Source organism: Phocoena phocoena, chromosome 13, assembly GCF_963924675.1.
Source record: "Phocoena phocoena chromosome 13, mPhoPho1.1, whole genome shotgun sequence".
Taxonomy (NCBI): Eukaryota; Metazoa; Chordata; class Mammalia; order Artiodactyla; family Phocoenidae; genus Phocoena; species Phocoena phocoena.
Window position 1 is genome coordinate 69,026,041 of NC_089231.1, and position 23,310 is coordinate 69,049,350.

General features: G+C 37.0%; 1 protein-coding gene across 1 annotated transcript in view; it reads left to right on the forward strand.

Moving 5' to 3' along the window:
- TTC28 (tetratricopeptide repeat domain 28) overlaps window positions 1–23,310 on the forward strand; it is a 576,727-nt gene that overhangs the window by 268,493 nt on the left and 284,924 nt on the right. Inside the window, exon 4 of the mRNA XM_065889510.1 lies at window positions 16,797–16,944. Coding sequence (XP_065745582.1) covers window positions 16,797–16,944 — 148 coding nt within the window. The remainder of the gene's footprint in view (window positions 1–16,796; window positions 16,945–23,310) is intronic.

Here is a 23,310-nt window from a genome sequence, read left to right on the forward strand (position 1 = left end):
ATGCTGTTTTAAAGGGAAGCTGCATGTTGTAGGAATGGAGACCTGGCTTCAGAGCCAGGCAGTTCTGGGTTTGAATCTGTTCTGTCATTTACAAGCTCTTCCCTTGGGCAAGTTATTTAACCTTTATCAGCCTCAGGGTCCTTATCTTTAAAGGAAGACATAATAATCTACCTTGCAGGATTATTCAGACTAAATAGGATTACTTGCGTGGAAGTGCTTGTCACATACTAATGAATATCAGTTCCATTTCTTTTCCTTTCTGTAATATTGCTAGTCTTGTAATCCAGTGGCATTTTCTATGAAGTAGGTCATTGTGAACTGGCTGGATAATATAACTACCCTTTACAGGATAGTTTTTTTTTTAATGGAAAAATGCTTAAAACATTCTGAACAACTGGCTTGAAAATGAACTTTTAGAAAACAATTCCTCTGTAAATTAGGGAGGATCCATATTCAATTTTATATGCACTTGTTCATATGTTACTTTGAAACAATTCTTTAATTATTTAATGTGCAGCTTTTACATATGTTCCCAAGTTGATTATATGCTTTCTGAAAGCTGAGATTAATTATCTCTGCTTATATATCTCTGTAGCACTGAATACATGATACATGGTAGTTAGAGAATATGTTATTGATGAAAGGTTAAAGTTACAGAAAAATGCCAAAGGTGAATTTAATTAAAAATATGAAATCATTTTGACTCTGCAGTTTAAAACTTGTCAACAAATAATACTAGAAAATAATGTTTCAATTTAAAAGTTTTATAAAAAGAGAGCTTAAAGGATAGAGGGTACAATGTTAGCAATTTGTGACCTTTGGAAGAGGTGCGAATCACACCATTGCTGCACCAAAGGTACCTGTCAAATAGCGCACCAGAATTATGTGCAAGAAGAATCTAACAGGTCAAAGAACAACATTAATCTGGAACTGTTTAGCCAGTCGAGGCATCAGTTGTCTGTGAATGTTATTCTTTGTGCATGATTACCAAGACATAGATTTATTAGTAGAGTTATGCAGTTGTATTCAGTTGTTGTGCTTGTTTTCACATGATTTTGTAACATACAGATAATACCACTGAACAGGTAATTTTTTGCACATTGATATTATACCTCAATAAAATTTCTGAATATTTCTCAATCAAAATAATTTATTAAGTTTTCTAGTTATGTAAGAACTGCTGTGCTATTCTGATGGCTCTTTTGAAAGATAATTCATTAACCCTATTTCTGCTGTTTCTGGTTTGGAATTGCTGCCATAATTTTATAGGAATGCCTCACCAATAGGACTGTTACACAGATGAATGAAAGCATCCTGTGCTTGTTGGCAGGCACTAAGTAGGCTCTAAGCAAACTGAAATTCGTTGAATCTTAGCAGGGCTATTAAGAAAATAAGTACAAATTGTCAGGAGAAGAGAAATTTGTTCCTTAACATCATCACTTGACTCTTGGGTAAGAAATGTTAGGCAAGAAAGAGACTGTTTCAATTTGTCATCCTCCTGAGACCTCAAGATGTTATCTGCAGTGCTGAAATAAACCATTCCTTTCTATAAGCAGAGAAAATAGAAAATGGTTTATGCCCAGATTGGTCCATTTAGTTAGGAGGACAGTCACATAAATAACTACCTAAGAAAACAAAAACAAAGAAGGAAAATGGGAAACCTGAATCCCTGGCATAGACCCTTTCAGGATTAAATCTCTGTAAATACTATGTGCAAAACAGAACTGCCGGTTTAGGGTAACTGTGATGTGCTAAGAGGAAGACATTGTGAACTTTAACCTTTCTTTACCTTAGTTTTTCTATCTATAAAAATAAAAGCCATTTTCTTTTCATGTCTCATAGGGGAAAGCTAGATTAGCTCATGATTGAGAGAAAGCACTGGCATCAAGGGGTTACAGAGATGTAATGAGGATAATAACGTAATTACTGAACATGTGTCAGCAGTAGGATGTGACTATTTAGAAGTGCATAAGGTCCCAGGATGTACACAGACAGAGAAAGAGCGTATATCAACTGTACTTGTTGACATCAAGTCCTATTTATTACATTTCTGTGACTTAGTTATTTTTCTTTAAGGTATATAAATATATCTACCTTAGTGAGACAGGAGAATCTTTGGGGGTGAGTCATAGGATAGCAGGAAGAAAGTGGGAGGCAGCATGATGTAAGTGAAAGAGTATGGATTTTGGCATCAATCCATCCTGATTGAATTTTTGCCCACGAGGTGTGCAACTTGAGCAAGTTTCTTTACTTCTCTGAACTCTTCAAGTTCTTCATTTTAAAAATAGAGTTGATAATGCCTACTTTCCAAAGTCATTATGGGAACTAAATGACTCATCTCATGCCATTCTTTCCCACTGAGGTGGGGTTCTTTGAATTCCATGAGCATACTACACTCTTTCTAGTCTCAGGCCTTTGCACCCCTTCCTGCAGTGCTCTTTCCTTGGTTGGCTTCTTACCATCCTTAACTCTCAGCTTAAATGGTACCTTTTCTGGGTATGTTTTAAAATAACGTATGTCTCCCCCACCAGTTATTCTTTATTACTCTACATGTTTTGTTTCTTTATTGTACTTTCACAACTTATTTTATTTTTTCACTGTGTATTTGTTTCCTCTTGCACTAGATATGAGCTTTAGAAGTGCAGAGACAGTGTCTATCTTCTCTCCCTTGGGTTTCATTGGCACAGGACGTGGCATGGAGCTAATCATGCAAATATTTGTTTAAAGAATGAGTGAATGAATGTAAAGCACCTGGAAGAGTGTTGGTAAATTAGGAGGCACTTAATGAGTAGTAGCTATTATGGTTATTGTTAGTAATTGTACCACTACGCATAGGTGTAGGTATCCATTCTTTCTCTGCTTCCTGCCCTAGAGCTCCAGGAGAGAGCAAAGAACAGTAGAGCTCTTGCACATTTGCCACTTCACTGGGTGTCACAGCCAAGGGGAAAATGGTTTCCTTTTCCTCAAATTAAAATTAACAATCAGTTCTGGTTATTCAAGGTGGTTATTATGTTCTGTGAGTTGAGCAAATACTGAGTTAGCAAATACTGAACCATTGCTCCTATGGGAAATACAGGGTTAGGTTCCTGCAAGTCTCTGGTCACAACATTTTTGTCAACTGATCAACACAAAACTTTGTTTTATGTGTGCTTCTGTTTAAATATACCTGAGTTAATATATATTGTTGATTCATTAACATTGAACTCATGGCCAGCAGCACTGTAAATCATTGCTGAGCAAAGCTTATCTAACACATGTATTTTCTCTCTAAGGAACATAACAGGTTTGTACTTAGGAACACTCTAGCACTATACTTGGGGGCCATTTAAAACTGAAAACACGGGCTTCCCTGGTGGCGCAGTGGTTGGGAGTCCGCCTGCCGATGCAGGGGACACGGGTTTGTGCCCCGGTCCGGGAGGATCCCACATGCCGCGGAGCAGCTGGGCCCGTGAGCCATGGCCGCTGAGCCTGCGCGTCCGGAGCCTGTGCTCCACAACGGGAGAGGCCACAACAGTGAGAGGCCCTTGTACCGCAAAAACAAAAAACAAAAAAAAACCAAAAACTGAAAACACCAGTGAAAAGGATACTTGTTTACTTATGACAGCTGAAGTAAGAAGACAAAGTGTCAGCTTGTTTTAGGAATATGTGTATTGGGTGACTCAAATTTTTTCTGCTCTGCACTTGTCCTTGAATGAACATGAAAGCACCAGGAGTATTGATTTTAGGGTTACAAATAAGTTTTAGTAAGTAGTTGAATTCACAAATATAGAATCTGTGAATAATGAGATTAACTATACATATTACTATCCATTTTTTATATTTAATCTCATAACTTTATATTTTTGGCTTTACTTTAAATAATAATTTATATAAATATAATATTTATATAAATAACTCTACTTCCATGGTAGTTTTGTTGTTTGTTTTATACAAAGTGCATTTCACTTTTAAGTATTCTTTTTGTTTCATTATAGGGTTTGCAGTGTGTATTGTCTGTGTGTGTTTGTGCATGCTTCTCATTGAGATGCCCAAAGCATCATTTTACTTTTCAAAACACCTTTAAAAATTTTAAATCATTCACATGACTCACAACCCTGAATTGATCTTAATAGATTTGTCCCTTGACTTTATTTGGGTTGTACTTTGACCCTGTCTGGAGTAGTTGGCAAATGGGCGAAATGCTAGTAATAAAAATCAGACCTGAAAAATAAAAGAGTTATCTGTTCATCCGTTTGAAGGATATTTGGATTGTTCCCAGTTTGGGGAAATTATGAATAGAGCAGTGGTAAACATTCATGTACAGGTTTTGTGTGAACGTCTGTTATTTCTCTAGGATAAACACCTAGAAGTATGATTGCTGGATTATAGTAAATCTGTATTTTACTTTATAAGAAACCGAAAAACTATTTTCCAGACATTTGCATTATACCAACAGTGTATGAGAATTCTAGTTGCTCTGTATCTTCACCAGCACTTGGTATTGTCTTTGTTTTGTTTGTCTTCTGTTCAAATAGGTATATAGTGGTTTACTTTGCATTTTCTTGACTAATGTTGGCTGATGGCTAATGATGTTGAACATCTTTTTCTTGTGCTTATTTGCTATCTGAATATCCTCTCTGCTGAAGTGTCTGTTCAAATCTGTTGCCCATTTTTTATTGGGTTCTTTGTTTTTTATTTTTTAAATTTATTTGTTTTATTTATTTTTGGCTGCATTGGATCTTCGTTACTGTGCACGGGCTTCTCATTGCAGTAGTTTGTCTTGTTGCAGAGCATTGGCTCTAGAACACAGGCTTCAGTGGTTGTGGCATGTGGGCTCAGCCTGGGCTCTATCAGCAGGCTCGGTAGTTGTGGTGCACGGGCTTAGTTGCTCCGCGGCATGTGGAATCTTAGTGGACCAGAGATTGAACCCGTGTCCCCTGCATTGGCAGGTGGATTCTTAACCACTGTGCCACCAGGGAAGACCCTTTGTTTTTTTTTTTTTTTTTTTTTTTTTGCGGTACGTGGGCCTCTCACTGTTGTGGCCTCTTCCGTTGCGGAGCAGAAGCTCCGGACGCGCAGGCTCAGCGGCCATGGCTCACGGGCTCAGCCGCTTCGCGGCATGTGGGATCTTCCCGCACCGGGGCACGAACCCATGTCCCCTTCATCGGCAAGCGGACTCTCAACAACTGCGCCACCAGGGAAGCCCAGACCCTTTGTTTTTTAACTCTTAAGTTTTCATAGTTCTTTGTATTTCAGCATCATTTTTTTTTTTTTTTTTTTTTTTTTTTTGCGGTACGCAGGCCTCTCACTGCTGTGGCCTCTCCCGTTGCGGAGCACAGGCTCCGGACGCGCAGGCTCAGCGGCCACGGCTCATGGGCCCAGCCGCTGCGCGGCATGTGGGATCTTCCTGGACCGGGGCACGAACCCATGTCCTCTGCATCGGCAGGCAGACTCTCAACCACTGCGCCACCAGGGAAGCCCTCAGCATCATTCTTGAAGGATGTTTTACTGAAGTATAGAATTCCAGGTTTACATTTCTTTTCTTTCAGCCCTTTAAAAAATGTCTTTCTGCTGCTGTTTCTGATGAGAAGTCTGCAGTCATTTGAAATGTTATTTCCCTGCAAATAATATGGTATTTTTCTCGGACTGCTTTCAAGATGTTTCTCTTTGTTTTTAGTTTTCAGTATTTTGATTATGATGCTTCTAGACATGGATTTCTTTGGGTTAATCCTATTTGGGGTTTGCCGACTTTGAATCTGAAGGTTTGTGTCTCACATATTGTGGGAGATTTAAAATCATTTCTTCAAGTTTTTTTTTTCCTGCTCCACATTTCTTATCGTCTCCTACTGGGATACCAATGACATGAATATTAAAGCTTTTGTTATTGCCCAACATATTCCTGAGGCTCTGAATATGTTTGGTTTTCAATTATTTTTCTCTCTGTTGTTCAGATTGGGTAATTTCTTTTGGTCTATCTTTAAATTCACTGATTCTTTTCTCTGTAATCAAAGCTCTGCTATTGAGCCCATTCCTAAATATTTCACTTTAGTTATTGTATTTTTATGTTTAAAATTTTTTATTTGGTTTTTCTTTATATCTTTTATTTCTTTGCTGGGAATGTCTGTCTTTCCATTTTTCACAAGACTATTTGCCCTTCTTGCAGCATGGATATAATAGTTGCCTGATTATTTTAATTTCTGTGTCATTTCAGAGTTGGCATCTGTTTATTGCCTTATTTCCTTGTGAGTAGAGATTTTTTTGGTTCTTCATAGGCCAAGTAATTTTGCTTATATCCTGAATGCTTTGGTATTATTCATTGCATCTTGTTTACATTTTAAGAAGAATATAGTTTGTTTTAATAGACAATTTACCTGGTTAAGATTCAGGCTATAAGTCTCAGCCCATATTTTGTGGACTTTGGTTCCAAAGTCCGTTAAGTTTTCAGAGTTTTTGTAGTTCTACTGGGACTTTTCTTTTGTATGTACCACCCAATGGTCAGTTTGAGAACCAGGTGGTAGTCTGTTCTGTAGTTTAGTTCCCAAAGCCTTGGTATGCTATTTAAGGTCAGATCCAAACACCTCTTTATGGGATCTCTCATAAGCTCCCTCCTATGTCTTTTCAAAAATTCCCCAACACTTTCCAGCTCTCTGGTTGCCCTCCTCCCTTCCCATCCTCTAGCCAAAACTAGGGCTTTAGTTTCCCTGCTCTGCCATGCATGTCCTATAATCATGTCTTTATGAGGCATCAAGTAGTGAGAGGGCAGAGAGAGAGAGAAAAAAAAAAGCATTAGGACTCATCCTGAGCTCTGGGGACCACAGCTCCTGTGATGAGGGTCCTCTTCCTTAGAATTTTATATGCCTGCCCAGCAGCCACTGCTGTTACTGTCCTTGGCACTGTTGGTTTGCCTGGGGTGTGGACTGGGAAAGAATGGAAAGAGGATTTTAAAAATGGGATTTCTCCACTCTTTCTGACCCTTGGGAGTTCTCTTTCTTGCTTCTCTGACCAGAAGAAGAGGACTTTACTTGGAGAGCTTTCTGTTTGCACCAATTAGTACTTCCTCATTTTAAGCTGCTTTTGAATCCAAGATGGGTGATACCTGATGGGAAGAATAAACAGACCAACAGAAAACCCATTGCTGATTTGGTACTGCTTTGAATTCTGGTCTCCTTCCTCAATTCATCTGCTGCCATTTACAGAGAGCTCTTCCATGAAGTCTTTCCAGGATGTGGTTGTATTCAGTGGGAGAGATTGGATGCTTACTCTATCTTGCCTAGAAATGGAACCCCTTCTCTTTTGAAAAGATATAAAGTGTATTGTTATGTTTTTGTGCTGGTAGGTATTGAGGGGCAGACATTTTCCTTTTTCTTGTTTTTCATTTTGATGTGTGGCACCTTAACACATGTGCCAGTGTAGAAAGATTACCTAATATAGGAAGGGGAAAGAGGTAGACTGTGAAGTTTATTGTTTAGAAAAGCATGTGTGAAATATTTGTGTAAGTTTTTTTGGGCATATATTCTTGCCTTTCAGCCCTGCTCTTACCACTTGCTCATGTCATCCTGTCATGTCCGTCTCCCCAATACATATTCTTTTCTGGAGACTCTTTGTGTGAGCTAGCAATTGACAAAGATAAAGGCTATCAGTGGTTTAGGCAGCCCTTCTGAAACTTTGCTTTCCCAAATACCTAAAAAGTCAGAAGAGAGGTACTATTCCAAGGATTGGGGCTATAGATGGAACGGAGATGGGTATTTATTTATGTTTTTAAAAATTGTGTGAACTCTTTTATTTTCTTCTATAATTTTCATATAAAAATAATTCTCCATTGATTATAAGAAAGTACCACTGTGGTGCAGGAAGTTATGCGTGTGTCAGAACAGTGGTTATATGGGTGTTCTCTGTACTTTTCACTCAGTTTTGTGGTGAATCTAGAACTGCTCTAAAAACAAAGTTTATTAATTAAAAAGATTGTCTCCCAGAAACTTCAAATAGATTTGACGTTTCAAGAGATATGTTATGTTATTGTATGACTTTGACCTTCTGCATGGTTTGGGTAGAGTTACATTATGATAGGTGAGATACCAAGTGTTTTTTTCAATAGTTAGTGAATCCTTTAATTCCCACATTGTTGGCGTCAGTGTTTTTCGTAATTCTCTCTGCCCACCATTTTTTTTTCCATTTTGCTTCTGGTTTTAGCACTTTCCCCAGGACCAGTCTATATGTGTGAAGGCACACATGCTCTGTGTTCTGGGGTAGAGGGAGGGTTGGTAGGGCATGGGCACAGAACTCATGCTGAAGCCAGGTGATTTCTTGGCGATTGTTCAGAAAATTCCCTGGTTTTCTTCTTGGCATGACTTTACACTCCTCCTATGCCACACCCATAGAGTGAAGGCACAAGATATGGGCAGTTCAGAACCATTACTCTAGGGGACTTCAAACTTCTTTCATTGTTTACTTTTAAAGTTTAAAAGGGAAACTCCAGATGATGGTAGACACATCTTATAATTTGACATAAACTTTAACACTGGGAATTCCTCCAGTGCTAGAAATTGACACCTACTTAGTTATTTAACTCCTGGTTGTCATTTCATCTTTAACTGCTTATCAGATTTCTGGTTTCTTTTCAAAATATGATTTTCCCATAAACTTGTTACTTTAACACTTTTGATATAATTAGTTTAAAACTAATTTTGGGAAAAAAAGTTGATATGAAACAATTATGATTGAGAGCAGATTTCTTTTAGAAATTGATATTCAGTGTACCAAAAGCCATGTTGAAGAGAAAAACAATTCACAGCTGCAGATTTGGTTAGAACATTACGTTTAGGCCATTTGAGCCTCTGACTCTGGGTTGCAAACTAAATAATGGTGTTTTCTAAAATAGCCTTCAATCTCTTGCATGTACTTTCAGCATACGATAAGACAGACTAGTAAAAAATAGAAGCATAGTTTTCTGGAGAGATAGGAATGATTACTCCCAGCTGAGCAGGTAAAACATTGCTACATGAAGAATGTGTTCTTTGCTGATTCTCAAGGTTTTATTTATTTTTATTTTTAATATAAAGTGTCAGCAAATAGAAGCAAAAGAAAATCCACTTGAAAATGTCAGAAAATAAAAGAAGCATAGCAAATTGTATTGCAGGTAAAAATCCATTTTAACCAGCAAACAAACAAGTGTTGGCTGAGAAGCTTGCTGATGGCTCCTTTTGTTTCTTTTTGATTTAAAGCCTCATGCTTGTAATCTAATTAACATCGAACTGAGTTGCAAGTACAGTGGTCTGTTTAGTTCAATAATAATACATTTATATGAAAGGTTAATGAAATGAATTTTCCTTCCATTCAATTCATTAAAAATTGTTCTACAATCAACGGTTGCGAATGGAATAGAGATTAAATATTCACGTTCATAAATTTTCTGTGTCATTTCTGATTTTCCTTCATTTCTGCCTCCATAGGTTGAATTTTGCAAGTATAAGAATTCCCAAACAAAAAGCTTGATTTAGAGGTTAATTGCACACCATTAATTCTTTTATCAAAGAGGTAGTGTGGGATAGTGGAAAGAGTTTTTGGCAGCAGGGGCAAGTTTCACAACCACCTCTTTTGTGTAATAGTTGTCATAAGAACTTCTTGCAGAATATTGTGAGCGTTAGTGATAAACTATGGAAAACAGTTAGTGATAAACTATGGAAAACAGTTAGTGATAAACTATGGAAAACAGTGGTAAACTATGGAAAACAGCTAACAGAGTAGAGGTTCAACAAATGATAGCTAGAAAGGGTTTTGGAAAATAAAACATCTGTGCACTAAAAGTTATGATAATTTATAGTGGCAAGACTGATATGATAAGACTGGGCTCTTGCTAATTCTAAAATAGGTGTCAGGCTTGGGCCTCAGAACACCTTGTAGTAATTCTAATAATCAGTGATCAGGGTAAAGTCTCTGAGAGGAAGGACTTTTTCATGTTTCTACAGATAGATTTTTGGTCATCTATTTTTGCCGCCTCTTTCTTCTTTTCCACCTAGGCCAAAGGACTTTATTTAACCTGCATATGATGTTTTTCCCAAATAACAAATTTACTAGATAATTGAAGCCTACCAATCAATGCCAAAAGTGTAAACATTTTTTTTAAAGATTTTTTTTCATGTGGACCATTATTTAAAGTCTTTATTGTATTTGTTACAATATTGCTTCTGTTTTATGTTTTGGTTTCGTTGGCCCTGAGGCATGTGGGATCTTAGCTCCACGACCAGGGATCGAACCCGCACCCCCTGCATTGGAAGGTGAAGTCTTAACCACTGGACTGCCAGGGAAGCCCTCAGAAGTGTAAACATTTTTAAAAGCAATTTTGATTTAAAATTTCCCTTAAACGTATTACCTACTTTATAGGCTTTTGAAGCGGAAGTTGCCAAACATGTTAACTATTTCCTTAATGACTGAAGGTTATCATTAAAATCATTAATTTTTGTTTTATGCCTAATTTTTGTCAGCCCCTCACCCACTTCACCAAAAGTAATTTCTATTCTGCAAGCTGGTAAAGCAGGTGAGCCACCTGATCAAATAGCAAATGCCAAACTGAGAGTGAATAGTGAGAAATTCACTTCAACTTTTAAAAATGTACCCACTCTTCATATATCATATGTGATATCAGTTAGCAATCATTGTTACAACCCTTTGAGGTCATCCTTATCATCCTCTCTGTAAGTGGAAATGACACATGAATTTGGGTGAAGTTAAGTGCCTTGGCTAAAGGCACACAGCTAAAAAGCTGGGATAGGATTCTAATGTCAGCCTTATGAGTACTTTCTCTTCTGCAACAGCTGCCTTGGGAGTAAGTCACATAGCTTCAGTTCAAAGCTTTTGTAGTAGTTATTTTTATTTGTTTAGTATATACCCTTTCACTTTGTGTTTGGAAGTTTGTTAAAGGAATACCAAACTCTAGAGCTGCACTGTCCAATACAGTAGCTACTAGCCAGTTGTGGCTATTTAAATTTAATTAATTAAAATGAAAGGAAATTTAAAATTTAGTTTCTTAGTCACACTAGCCATATTTCAAGTGCTCAGTGGCCACATGTGGCTGGCCAGAGGCTAATGTTATTAGTACAGAGAACAGCTCCATCATTGTAGAAAGTTCTGTTAATTTCTCCCTTGTTCTAAATGAACATATATAACAAAATATATTACAAAAATAATTTGTGCTTATGTATCCATATAGGTGCCTATTTCATGCGAAACAGTGGAAACCTACTGAGGACATGGGTTCTGTCCCTTCATTTTTATATGTCATATTTTAATGTGACATAATATATAATTTGTAATATGTTATAAATTTTATAGTGGGTAATATGTGTTTATTTACATTTTACTTGTACAATGGATATGTTTTAAGTAATACAAGCAGTCTTATTTTCCTGTATAATGCATTCCTGAAAAAGTATATGAAAGTCAAATATGTGGAATATCAAATATACAAATCTTAAACAAGAGATTGACATGTTCAGTGAGCGGGGAGCGTTAATTCCTAGAGAACTGAAAAATAAAATCTCAAGTCATGCCTTTCCTTTTAAGAATCATTTTTTAATATATATGTTCTTTAATTTTATCTTTTCCATAAAAAATGAGCATAGTTAGCTGTTCTTTGTTCATCCAGTGATGTTAAAGCTTTTCTGCTTTTGGCACCTTGTAATCATTTTCATTTTTGACCCAGTTGTGGTTAAATTATAGATTAATGCTGCTGCTTTTTAAAAACTAGAATCAGCATTTCTATTTTCCCAATCTCTACTCATTTTTAAATAAAATAATAAAGGAAAAGTCAGTAAAATAGTTATGTAATTTACAAACATGGTTGACAAAGATGGTGATGATGTGGTAGCAGGTGGTATGATTGGATTGGCTAGCAGGTTATAGTTAGAGATATTCTTCAGAAGATGTAAAAAATTTCAAATTCAAACAGTGAAAGACAGGTTAGGAATATTAAAGTATAACATTTAAAAGTACAGATTAAATCAAAGGCAGAATATTTGGGAGCACTTGAACTAAGTAATAGATTGTATTGTACATATAAGTAAACACTTAATTTTTTGAAAAGTTAATTTATTTTTGGCTGCTTTGGGTCTTTGTTGCTGTGTGTGAGCTTTCTCTAGTTGTGGCGAACGGGGGCTACTCTTTGTTGCGGTGCACAGGCTTCTCATTGTGGTGGCTTCTCTTGTTGCGGAGCACGGGCTCTAGGCATGCAGGCTTCAGTAGTTGTGGCTCGCAGGCTCAGTAGTTGTGGCTCGCAGGCTCTAGAGCACAGCCTCAGTAGTTGTGGCGCACAGGCTTAGTTGCTCCACGGCATGTGGGATCTTCCTGGACCAGGGCTGGAACCCGTGTCCCCTGCATTGACAGACGGCTTCTTAACCTCTGTGCCACCAAGGAAGTCCTTAATTTTATATATCATTACATATTATATACATTTGTTCTATATTTTATGTTATAAATATACATGTGTACCTATGAGCATAGGAATTTACCTCATTACTCATTTGAGCCATGGGAGAGTAGGAAGTTTAGGTTATTATTGGGTTCAGTGATGATTTAGAATTGTGAACCCAGTAATAAAATGTTGAAAGAAAAGACTTAAAGGTCCTTCATTGCTTCCAGGGGTACTTGAAGGGTGAATGGCTTACTGTTTCCCATGTTTAGTCTTTGAGTGTTTTTACTTTAACCGTGTCGTAGTCTGTTTGGACTGCCATAACAAAATACCATAGGCTGGGTGGCTTAAATAACATTTATTTTTCACAGTTCTGGAGGCTGGGAAGTCCAAGATCAAGGTGGTGGCAGACTTGGTGTCTGGTGAGGGCCCACTTCCTGTTTAATAGATGGCTGTCTTCTTGCTGTGCCTGTTCTCATGTGGTAGAAGGGAAGAGGGAACTCTCTGGGGTCACTTTTATAAGGGCACTAATCCCACTCATGAGGGCTCCACTCTCATTACCTAATCACTTCCAAAAAGCCCTACCTCCAAATACCATCACACTGGGAATTAGGTTTCAACATATTAATTTTGTAGGGACACATTTAGTCTATAGCAAACTCTCTGAGATGAGAAGAATGTCTACTTATTAAAGACCAAATACTAACAGTTTTAAAAAAGGGCATAAATACTTTGGTGATTAGTTACATTTTTATTCCTGCTAAAATGTTACAAACCCTAACTATTAGTAAACAGTTACTGTAGGTAGCAGTCAAGACATTTATAGCTTTTTATATTCTTCCCCTCTAGACTGTGAGCACTTGAGGGTACAAGCCCTGTGGTACACATCACAGTGACTGGTACTGTAGATTTTTAGAGAATGTTAATTGAAGGCAGGATGGAAGGAATGAAAACTTATACTTGTAACCTACTTGTATTTCTGTTATTTGTGAGATTAAGTAGCATGTGTAGAATAATCACTGAAAGTTCTTTGTAGTGAACAACAAAAAATATATGAATGACTCTGCAACACTTTAAAATCTAGGCATTCCCCCTTTAGTCCAGTGTATTAACTAGCTCCTTATAAGTCTTTTTTTTTTCCTTTGGGTGCCCTGCATGGCATGTGGCATCTTAGTTGCGTGGCATGTGGAATCTTAGTTCCACCAACCAGGGATCGAACCCGTGCCCCTTGCATTGGAAGCGCAGAGTCTTAACCCTAAGTCTTTCTTCTTGGCTAAAGCTTCAGGTTAAAACCATTGTTCTCAGGGTCTAGGTGCTCTCAATAGTCAGTCCATATTGCCTCCCCTTCTCCATCTGCTACATAACCAGTGACCAGAATGTGGGTATATGTGTGGGGAGTGCTGAGGCAGGGGGTATGTTATCTGAGGTTGGCTGGGCACCAAGTGTTCAACGTTTCTTCATAGGCCCCACTTTTCCTTGGTGTGCTGCACATATACTGCCTCTCCTCAGTCCTAAGCGACCCAAATTTGCCCTTTTCTCAGATGACGCTGCTTCCTATGAAACCTGTGATAGTAAGAGAAAAATTAGGTCACATCAATCTTCTTGAAGTTATAGTAAACAGCTGTGAAACTCAGCACTTCTTGACCTTTGCTTTGGAAGAGGCTGGTGGAGAATCCTCTGGGTGGCTGCTACATCTCCCAAGACCTGTTAGTACCAATTTCTTTTAGTCAGGTGGTTCAGATTTTGTCTGGGAGCCTTACAGCTGTGAATTTCCCAGTTGCCAGCAGTCTTATATGGAGCAAGGGGGAGGAGTGAATAAAGCAGTGATAGGAAGTGGATAATATTATATTGAATAAAGAAATATTTTCAATATTTATTAGACTCTCCTTATATTCTCTTAGTCTATAATTATGTTTTCTTGTTATGATTATTTTCTCATTAACTAATAATCAAAATAGCTCACTTTATTAAGTATTTACTCTATGTCAGGCACTGTGCTGATTTATTCTATCACAGTAACCCATAATCTAGGTTTTATCATCATCAGCTTGAGCTCCATAGTGGCATATCTCTCACAGAAGTATAGATAACTAATTTTTATTCAACAGCTATTCATACATGCAATTAATATTGCATGAGAGTAAGTTGGGAGAGCCCCACTTTGTAAATTAGGTACAGGGATATGTCAGAGCTTGACTCATTATGCTATCTTGACAAGAATGCAACTCTAAGCTTTTAACTGAGAAAATCGTATAAAGTTGGGCTGGAGATTCTGGAAGGACATAAGGGAGGATCAAGGGAGACCTTGGAGCCTTCTCACCTATATCTCTTTTCAAAATCTTCTGGAGAAAGGAAGCCGAGACTATGAGTAGCATGATCCAGTCATACCTTTTTTCATCTAATTTATGAGTGTCCTAAGAAAACAAAACCTGCATGCCCTTCTTTAACTCCTTAGTGTATTTGACACCATAACTTGCCATTAACGCTGAACTTTGCCTACCTACTAGGGAGTGGATACATGCATGGGGAGTGGATGTCATACTTTTCAGTGATTTCATTTGGCAGATAGGAAAATCAATTATTTTCTCAGTGAAGTAATGAACGATAATGCTTTGCTTTAAACAGGCAAGGAATTATCAAAATTCATTGAGACTAATTTAAATTTTTGTGTTTTTTCTAGTTTTATTGAGATTTAATTGACTTACAACACTGTATTAGTTTCAGGTGTACAGCATAATGATTTGACTTACATATACTGTGAAATGATTACCACAGTAGATTTTTGTGTTTCTTAAAATATATACCTGAAATCATTACTACAGACACATTTTGTCTCTCTCCATAAATAATAGAGTTTACAGTTTACAGAGTATACACACACACACACATATATATAAATACATTTTTTAAGTTTAGCTTTAATATAGAATTATGTAAACTATAGTTAATTTTAGTTGGAATGTGGTACATATTGCCTCTTGGATTATAGAAATCACCTAAAATGTGAAATGAAAAGGGTGGTGAAAAATGTGTATAAAGACATTAAAGATTAAAAAGTGGCTGAGTCCAGTGAAAGGAAGTGATCTTATCAATTAGTAATGAAAGTTCATTTACAGGTTATTGTCTTACTGGAGTCTGAGTTTTAACAGCTGCTAGTAGTTTAAACTAATAGAAATCTGAATAGCTCATAATAATTTGAGTATTCATTCTGTTTATGGATTATTTCTTAATAGAAATACTGAATAGTATTGCCTATCTTACATTACCTCAAAGTTTAGTTACAAAAACGAAATAAGTAAATATGTTTTATATACATGAAAGGTGCTCTTTTTCACTCTGTATGTGTGCATAATATAAAATTATATATTAAATTAATTGAGGAGTTGTTTGAAACTTCATTTATATTCCATGAATACAATTTGTTACAATTGCAAAGTATACTGGACTGAAAAAGTTACATTTGTGTTACAAACATAGAGTATTGTAAAAGTATTTAAGCTAAATAGGTGGCCAAGTATTTTAGAAGCAGATGTCGTACAAGCATGAATGCATTAATAATATGTCAGTTTTATGTGTTATTTAATCGGGTACAAGGTCCTTTGCTGGTTAAATACTGGTAACACATTGATCATTTACTTGTTTTTACTCTGTGTTCAAAAACAAACTACACATTCTTAAGATCATTCTGAAGTTTAAATATTTTATTAATTTTCTGGCCCTTTCTGCAATTAGCTGGAAGGAGGGTTGTTTCCTTATATTCACAGTTGATAATACTAGTTTTTTTAACCAATCCAATTAAACAATACAAAGGACAGCAATCTTATTCTGTTTCTAAGCAAAGCACATGTATTTTTAATAACAGTTTTAAAATATTATGTCTGAAACACCACATAAAATGTAACCATGTTGTGTTACTCATTACAGTTATCTTAATACTAATCACATATTGATTTATCCCTTTAATTAATGAGGAGAAGTATAAAATAAGTGGAATTTGAATATCTCTCATTTGTCTTGCGCTATACCAGATACTTTGGTGACATGTAAAGAAATCTCCAAACCCCTGTCCTTGAGGAGCTTATGCTATTAAAGTTGGGATAAAAGATTTTAAAGATCATCAAAAAAAAAAGTAAAAGTACTATGTGAATAAATACCAAAGAATGTGATAAAGTCAATGTGTTCTAGAAGGGAAAAGAATGAAAGTTTTAAACGTTAATTTGTCTGAAAGAAGTATGCTTACATTTTATGATGTTCAGAGAAATCAGATTTGATTATAAACACTTTACTAGGTTTTTGAACCAGGACCACCTCAAGTTTAGTTCTGCTGACCTGTTGTTCTAATCAAGAATCCTCATCAGCCTTGGTGGAGCACTGTGTATAAGTAAAACATGCATTATCTTTTCTTTATTTCCAGGCATACTTCCGACAGGGTGTTGCCCTCCAGTACCTTGGACGTCATGCCGATGCCCTGGCAGCCTTTGCATCTGGGCTGGCTCAGGACCCCAAGAGTCTCCAGCTTCTGGTGGGAATGGTAGAAGCAGCCATGAAATCTCCCATGAGAGGTAAATATGATGAAAGTATTTGGTCCAACCCTAATTTACATTAGAACATTTCTAGCCTTTGAAGACTTTAGACTCAGGCATTGAGAATGGATAAGTTATGAAATTAGCTAAGATTGGATATTTTAGACCAAGAAAGACAAGGAATCACTGTCAATAGGTGACATTAATGAAGAACAATGGGATGGTGGTAAGGCCACTGGAAGTTTGTGGACCTAGATTATATTTTGAATTTTTTTGTTAACTAACTGTATGACTGGGTAAATGAATCAAATTCTCTGGATTTTAGGGTTACATAAGGAATCCCTATGTTTTTTGTAGTTCTAAGATTTTGTACCTCTAAACCAAAACACCTCTACTAGTAAGTTGATCTGCTCAGTTGGACCAATATGCCATCTAGAAATAAATAGATAAGAGAAGACATTAAACATTTCATGAGAGGAAATATGGATCTAACTGTAGGCTATGTCTAACATTTTTCAGAGGAGCATTAAGAGATTATGTTGACTTGAAAGAGAGAGAAACATGGTAGATACATGGTTTTCTCCTATACTACTTCTGTATTATACCAATTGGTATTCTGGGACAACAGTAGATTGAAAATAGTACTGTGGAGGTTGGAGGAGTTCTAAGGCTCAAATCAGATTGGCTTCCCTTTGGGAAACATTGATTTTTGAGGAAGGAGTTCTTGGGAAGATTGGGTTGAAAGTGTACACCAGTTGTCATCTTTGCAGAGTGATGGAGACACTAAGGCAGGTTGATGGCAAATAGTAGACAGCTAATGACGTTCCACACTAATTAGGTACGTCAAGCAGAACTCTATTTTTGTTTCTGAAATGGTACGTTTTTGAATTAACCTAAAAATTTTGGTGGCAGTATCATTAGGTAATTTATTTAGTTTTGAAAATGTTTGCAGCATTAGATAATTTTAATATACAGGCTAGTATGGTACTTGGCTCAAAATATGTGCTAAGTAAAAGTTTGATTAACTAAATGGTACTCGTATGGCCTCTGAGCAATTCATAGCTATAAAAAAATACTTTCCTGGGCTTCCCTGGTGGTGCAGTGGTTAGGAGTCCGCCTGCTGATGCAAGGGACGTGGGTTCGTGCCCCAGTCCGGGAGGATCCCACATGCCGCGGAGCGGCTGGACCCGTGAACAATGGCCGCTGGGCCTGCGCGTCTGGAGCCTGTGCTCCACAATGGGAGAGGCCACAACGGTGAGAGGCCCGCGTACCGAAAAAGAAAAAAAAGAAAAAAAACTTTCCTGAAGGCGAAGATTTCATGTTCTAGAAAAAAAGTGGAAAGGAAGCCTCTCTTCATGCGATTTTATAACCCCATACAAAGCTGAGTCTTTGCTGCAGGAACCTAATGGCTTTTCCCACTGGGGGACCTGCTGTTAATAAACTCTGACTTAAAGCAGATGTACTTTGGAGCTCCATGACTTGGGGGTGGGGGGGGAATGGACAACAAAAAAGATCAATCTGTCTCTCCTTTCCATTTTTCTAGTATTTTCTCATTCTCTCCCTATATCCCTCTGCAAGTAATTCACATGGAACATTTTTTATTTAGTTCATGAAGATATCCCTTCTTTATTTGGAGGTATTTCTACCGCTGCCTTAGTATACTGGAGTGAATGTGTTGAGATCAGCAGGATCATACTTACCGTTTTGCCTTTGAAGCAATTTGTTTAGATAAATATAAGAAAATCTTCTCTACACTGCAAGAAATAGCTCAGTGCTTCTTTCAGCCTTAGGGTTTTCTGTGCCATGTTCTTTCCCATCTTATACTGAGTGACCTAAGGGCGACCCTGGAAAAAGCTGCATCTTACAGGTGCGTGGAGTGCTTTAATATTTTCTTCTCTTTCCTTAAAGCAATTTAACTTACTTATTTTTGGTATTGCCTTTACCACTGTAGCTATTCCAGGTGGGCTTTTCTCATCAACATTTTATAGAAAGACTGTTGCTTTGCACAGGGTTGTTCTGTGCATCATTTAACATCTTAATGACCTCTCTTTTTGTCATATGGTTATAATTCACAAAATCTGTCATCATTTGCTGCCCATTTTTTACCCACTGTTTATTTTAGCCTCCTGCAGCGTTCTCAGTTTCTGCCATTGTTGCGTAACTGTGCAGTCCAGGACACTTTACATGTAGGTCTGATCTGTTGTGTCAGTTGTTTTTGTTTTGCAATTCTGAGACGCAATAGGGAAGCTCCCTCGTCCAGTGCTTCTGTAAGCAAACAAAGCTCCCATGATGTGCACAGCGTTCCTGTGGTTTGGCCTTTTGGGGACGTTTCAAGATTTTTTTTAAAGATAGGGCTAATCTATAGTAGTATACTCTTGTTCCCAAATAAATATATTAATCCACTTTGGAACTTATTTGATTTTTAAAATTTTGTTGTTGCCTATATTGCTAACTGCATTAAGTCTTTTTTACTTTACTTTTGTGGTATCATTCATGCTCACCAACCAGATATCAGATAATCTACTTTTCCTGTAGATATATTTACATCACTATATGTAATGTATTTCCCTTAAATCATTTATGTAAATGTCCAAATAAGTATTAATATAAAATGAGACTCTTTCATGACCCTCAAATTATCCTTTTACTATTTTCCATTTCTCCTTTTTAGATAGTCTTTCAGCAATTTCAGTTCATTGTATCTTATAAATGTTTATGTAAATTTGGATGGTGTAGCATAGTACTACTGCCAACCACAGATTTAATAATGTAATTACAAAGCGGGACTGTGTTTACCTTTATTTGTTCCTCTAAAGACACTAGGGCTGCTTCTTGCTGAGGGTTCTCTGGTGTATATTTTCTCTCCTCTTGTTAATTTGGTAATCTAAAGATTATTACATTTATAGGCTATCACCTGTCGTGGTGTTTCTACCAGCTTCAGAGGATCCAGGAAGCTGATTTTATGAAGTACTGGTAGAAAATGGCTCGAATATATAAGCTTTTCTCTCAGAGTCAAATTGGGGCTCATGTTTTATTTACCTGATAGTCCACCCTTGGTAACTCTTTCCCTCTGATTCTCTTTTAAGTGGCAGTCACTTTGCACAGAGGGCCTGTTTCTGAAATGTTATGTTAAAAAAAAAACTGACTTTTCCCCCAAAGGTTGGACTCTAATTCCAGTACTGCCATTTGCTATCCCCTTGACTGAGCAAGGTTGCTTCCCTTCTCTGCACCTCAGTTCTTATCTGTAAAAGGGGTGTGATAATAAGTACCTCCTAATACTGTTTTTTAAAAATATTTATTTATTTATTTGGCTGCATTGGGTCTTAGTTGTGGCACACGGGATATTCATTGTGGCATGCAGGCTCTTCATTGCAGCATGCAGGCTTCTCTAGTTGCGGCGCGTGGGATTCTCTCTAGTTGTGGTACACGGTCTCCAGAGTGCCCAGGCTCAGTAGTTGCGGCGCATGGGCTTAGTTGCCCTGTGGCATGCGGGGATCTTAGTTCTCCAACCAGGGATTGGACCTGCGTCCCCTGCATTGGAAGGCGGATTCTTAACCACTGGACCACCAGGGAAGTCCCCTAATAATTGTTTTGAGAATCAAGCCTTGGCATGTAAAGGCAGGCCCCTTTAGGACAGTTTCCCTGTGCAGTGTGATGCCCTTCTTCTCTCTGTGGAGAGAAGTAGCAGCAGTGGTAAGCTTGCTCTTGTATTTGTGTTGTGGGTGTGGAACAAACACTGCACAGCACACATGGTCCTTTTGCTGATCACTTGGTGCCTGGAAAAACTGCGTTTCTCCTGAGCATTGGTGTATTTTTATCTAAAAGGTCTGGGAATTATCTGAAGTGATCCTTTATTTTGCTTTGTCCTCTGTGAAGCGTTAGAGCTTAGTGTCCTGTCCACCTTTAGGAAGTGTGCCAGGGCTTATAGTCTCTAAGCTGAGTTTTCCTTACTTTATTTTCCACTCACTCTGACTTCTGTGTTTTCCACCTTATTTCTATAGAAGGCCTTTGAATCCTTTTGTAATGAAGTAGGATATAAATAAATTCACAAATGAACCCAGAAAAATATGAAGTGGCTTAGACAAAGAGCTAAACATGTCAGTTTTTATTTTCTTTTTTGGGTGGGAGGGTTAAGTTTTCCTTTTAGTGTGAACCAAAAGTTTTTTGTTTTTTTTTTCCAGTTGTGGTAAAATGTACATAACATTTTTAGTTATGCAATTTAGTGGTATTAAGTATATTTACAGTGTTGTGCACCCATCACTGCCATCTGTCTCCAGAACTTTTTCATCTTCCCAAATTGACACTTTGTACACATGAAACGATAATTCCTCATCTTCCCCCACCGCCCCAGCTCCTGGCAACTACCAGGGTACCTCATATAAGTGGAGTCATACAATATTTGTCCTTTTGTGACGAGCCCAGTGGTTTTTAATTTAGTTTCCCCTCTAAGGAATTAGCCTAAGAAAAGGTAAAAATTAAAAATAATTAGATATTACGAACCTTACCTCTAAATTTTGGTTTTTGGGCTATACTTTACTCTCATTATACTTTGGTTACCTTCTTACCTTGTCAGTGGTTGCTGTTCTCTCTTTGGATCCCTGTTTTGGAGATTCATTCCAGAATTGTTTCTCCCAGTCTTCTGAGTTTGCAGTACAGTATTATATTATATCCAGTAATAATTGGTAGTGGTATCACCAGGTTTTTAGGAAAGTTGAAACTTTTTAGTCATGTATGCTAATTAAATATTATAAGGATAACTTGGAAGGCTCCAGAATGTCTTTCATAGTACCTGAGACAGATTGAAGTCTGTAAAAATTTTAGTTACCTTGAAGGTGATTCATAGGAGACAGTCAGTAGAGTATCATTACTTTGGAATAAGGCATTGTGCCTGTTAATGCATTTATTCCTCAAATTCTGTAAATTTTAAAATTCTAAATATGTCTGAAATTTATCCCTTGCTGTACATCTGTTTTGTCATTGCAAATATAGGACTTTTTCTCTAACTGGTTTTCCTGGCTATTATCTCTTCCAAACCAGTCCATGCTTTGCTTCCCTTCCAGAATGAACTTTCTAAAGTGTAAGTTTGATCTGTCATTCTCGTATTCATAATTCTGCATTTTCCCCATTGCCTACAAGATAAAGACCAACTACCTTAGTATAAAAGATCTTACTTCTCTTTTATTCTCATTACCAAGATATTCCCAGCTAAAACTACCTGCAGTTCCTGGAAAACACTAGTTTCTCATAGCTCCGATTTCTGTTCAGATGTCATTACCTCTGGAAAGCATTCCTAGACCTACCTGAGTAGGGTTAGCACCTTTCTCCTCTGTGGTCCCGTAGCACATCCTACCAATGCTGAGAAATCTGGATTGAAAGTTGTGTCATTATTTTATATATTACTAAGAAAAAAAAAATGCTGATAAGTAAATTTCTTTCTTATCACTTAACTTTTTATTTTATATAAACTGAAAGAATTCTTTTAGCCCCATTTAGACATAGAAATAACCAACCATTGTGAGGCACCATTGAGTTCATGGACATTAAATCTCAAATTCAGAAATGTTAAAATGTGAATAAATATGCAGAACTGATGAAATAAATATAGTATATCTTTTAGTTGAGTGTGATTATTTGTTTATTATTAGCTTCTACTACATTCTTACAAGGTTTTCAAGTGTCAGGAAATGTGACTTTGTTTATCTTAAATTCTTAAAGCCTTTACATTTTGAAAGCACATAACTGGTGTTCAATGATTGTTGCAAAGTGCCTTTACATTCTTATGAAGTTGTTTTGACATTGGATATTTTATATATTATGCATGATTTCTATAAAGGAAAACATCTTTACATCTACAGGCTGCCAAAACTCTGTTCCATCTAGCCTGAGAAAATCACACAATTAGTCCTTTTGCTAGCAGCCTAAGTTTACTGTAGAATAGGAATTAGAACCATAGAATAGTATAGTTGGGAAGAATCTTATAGATCACCTAATCCAGCCTATACAGTTTTTTTTCTTTTTTCTTGAATTTTTGAATTTTATTTTATTTATTTTTTATACAGCACAGTCTTATTAGTTATCCATTTTATACATATTAGTGTATACATGTCAATCCCAATCTCCCAATTCATCACACCACCACCACCCCGCCCCTGCCACTCTCCCTCCTCGGTGTCCGTACATTTGTGCTCAACATCTGTGTCTCTATTTCTGCCCTGCAAACCGGTTCATCTGTACCATTTTTCTAGGTTCCACATATATGCGTTAACATATGATATTTGTTTTTCTCTTTTTGACTTCACTCTGCAGCCTGTACAGTTTTTATACATTAAAAAAAAACTTATCTTACCACTTTTATTTATCAAATGAGTGTACAACTGCTAACCAGACCTTCTGATTAGTGAGTAT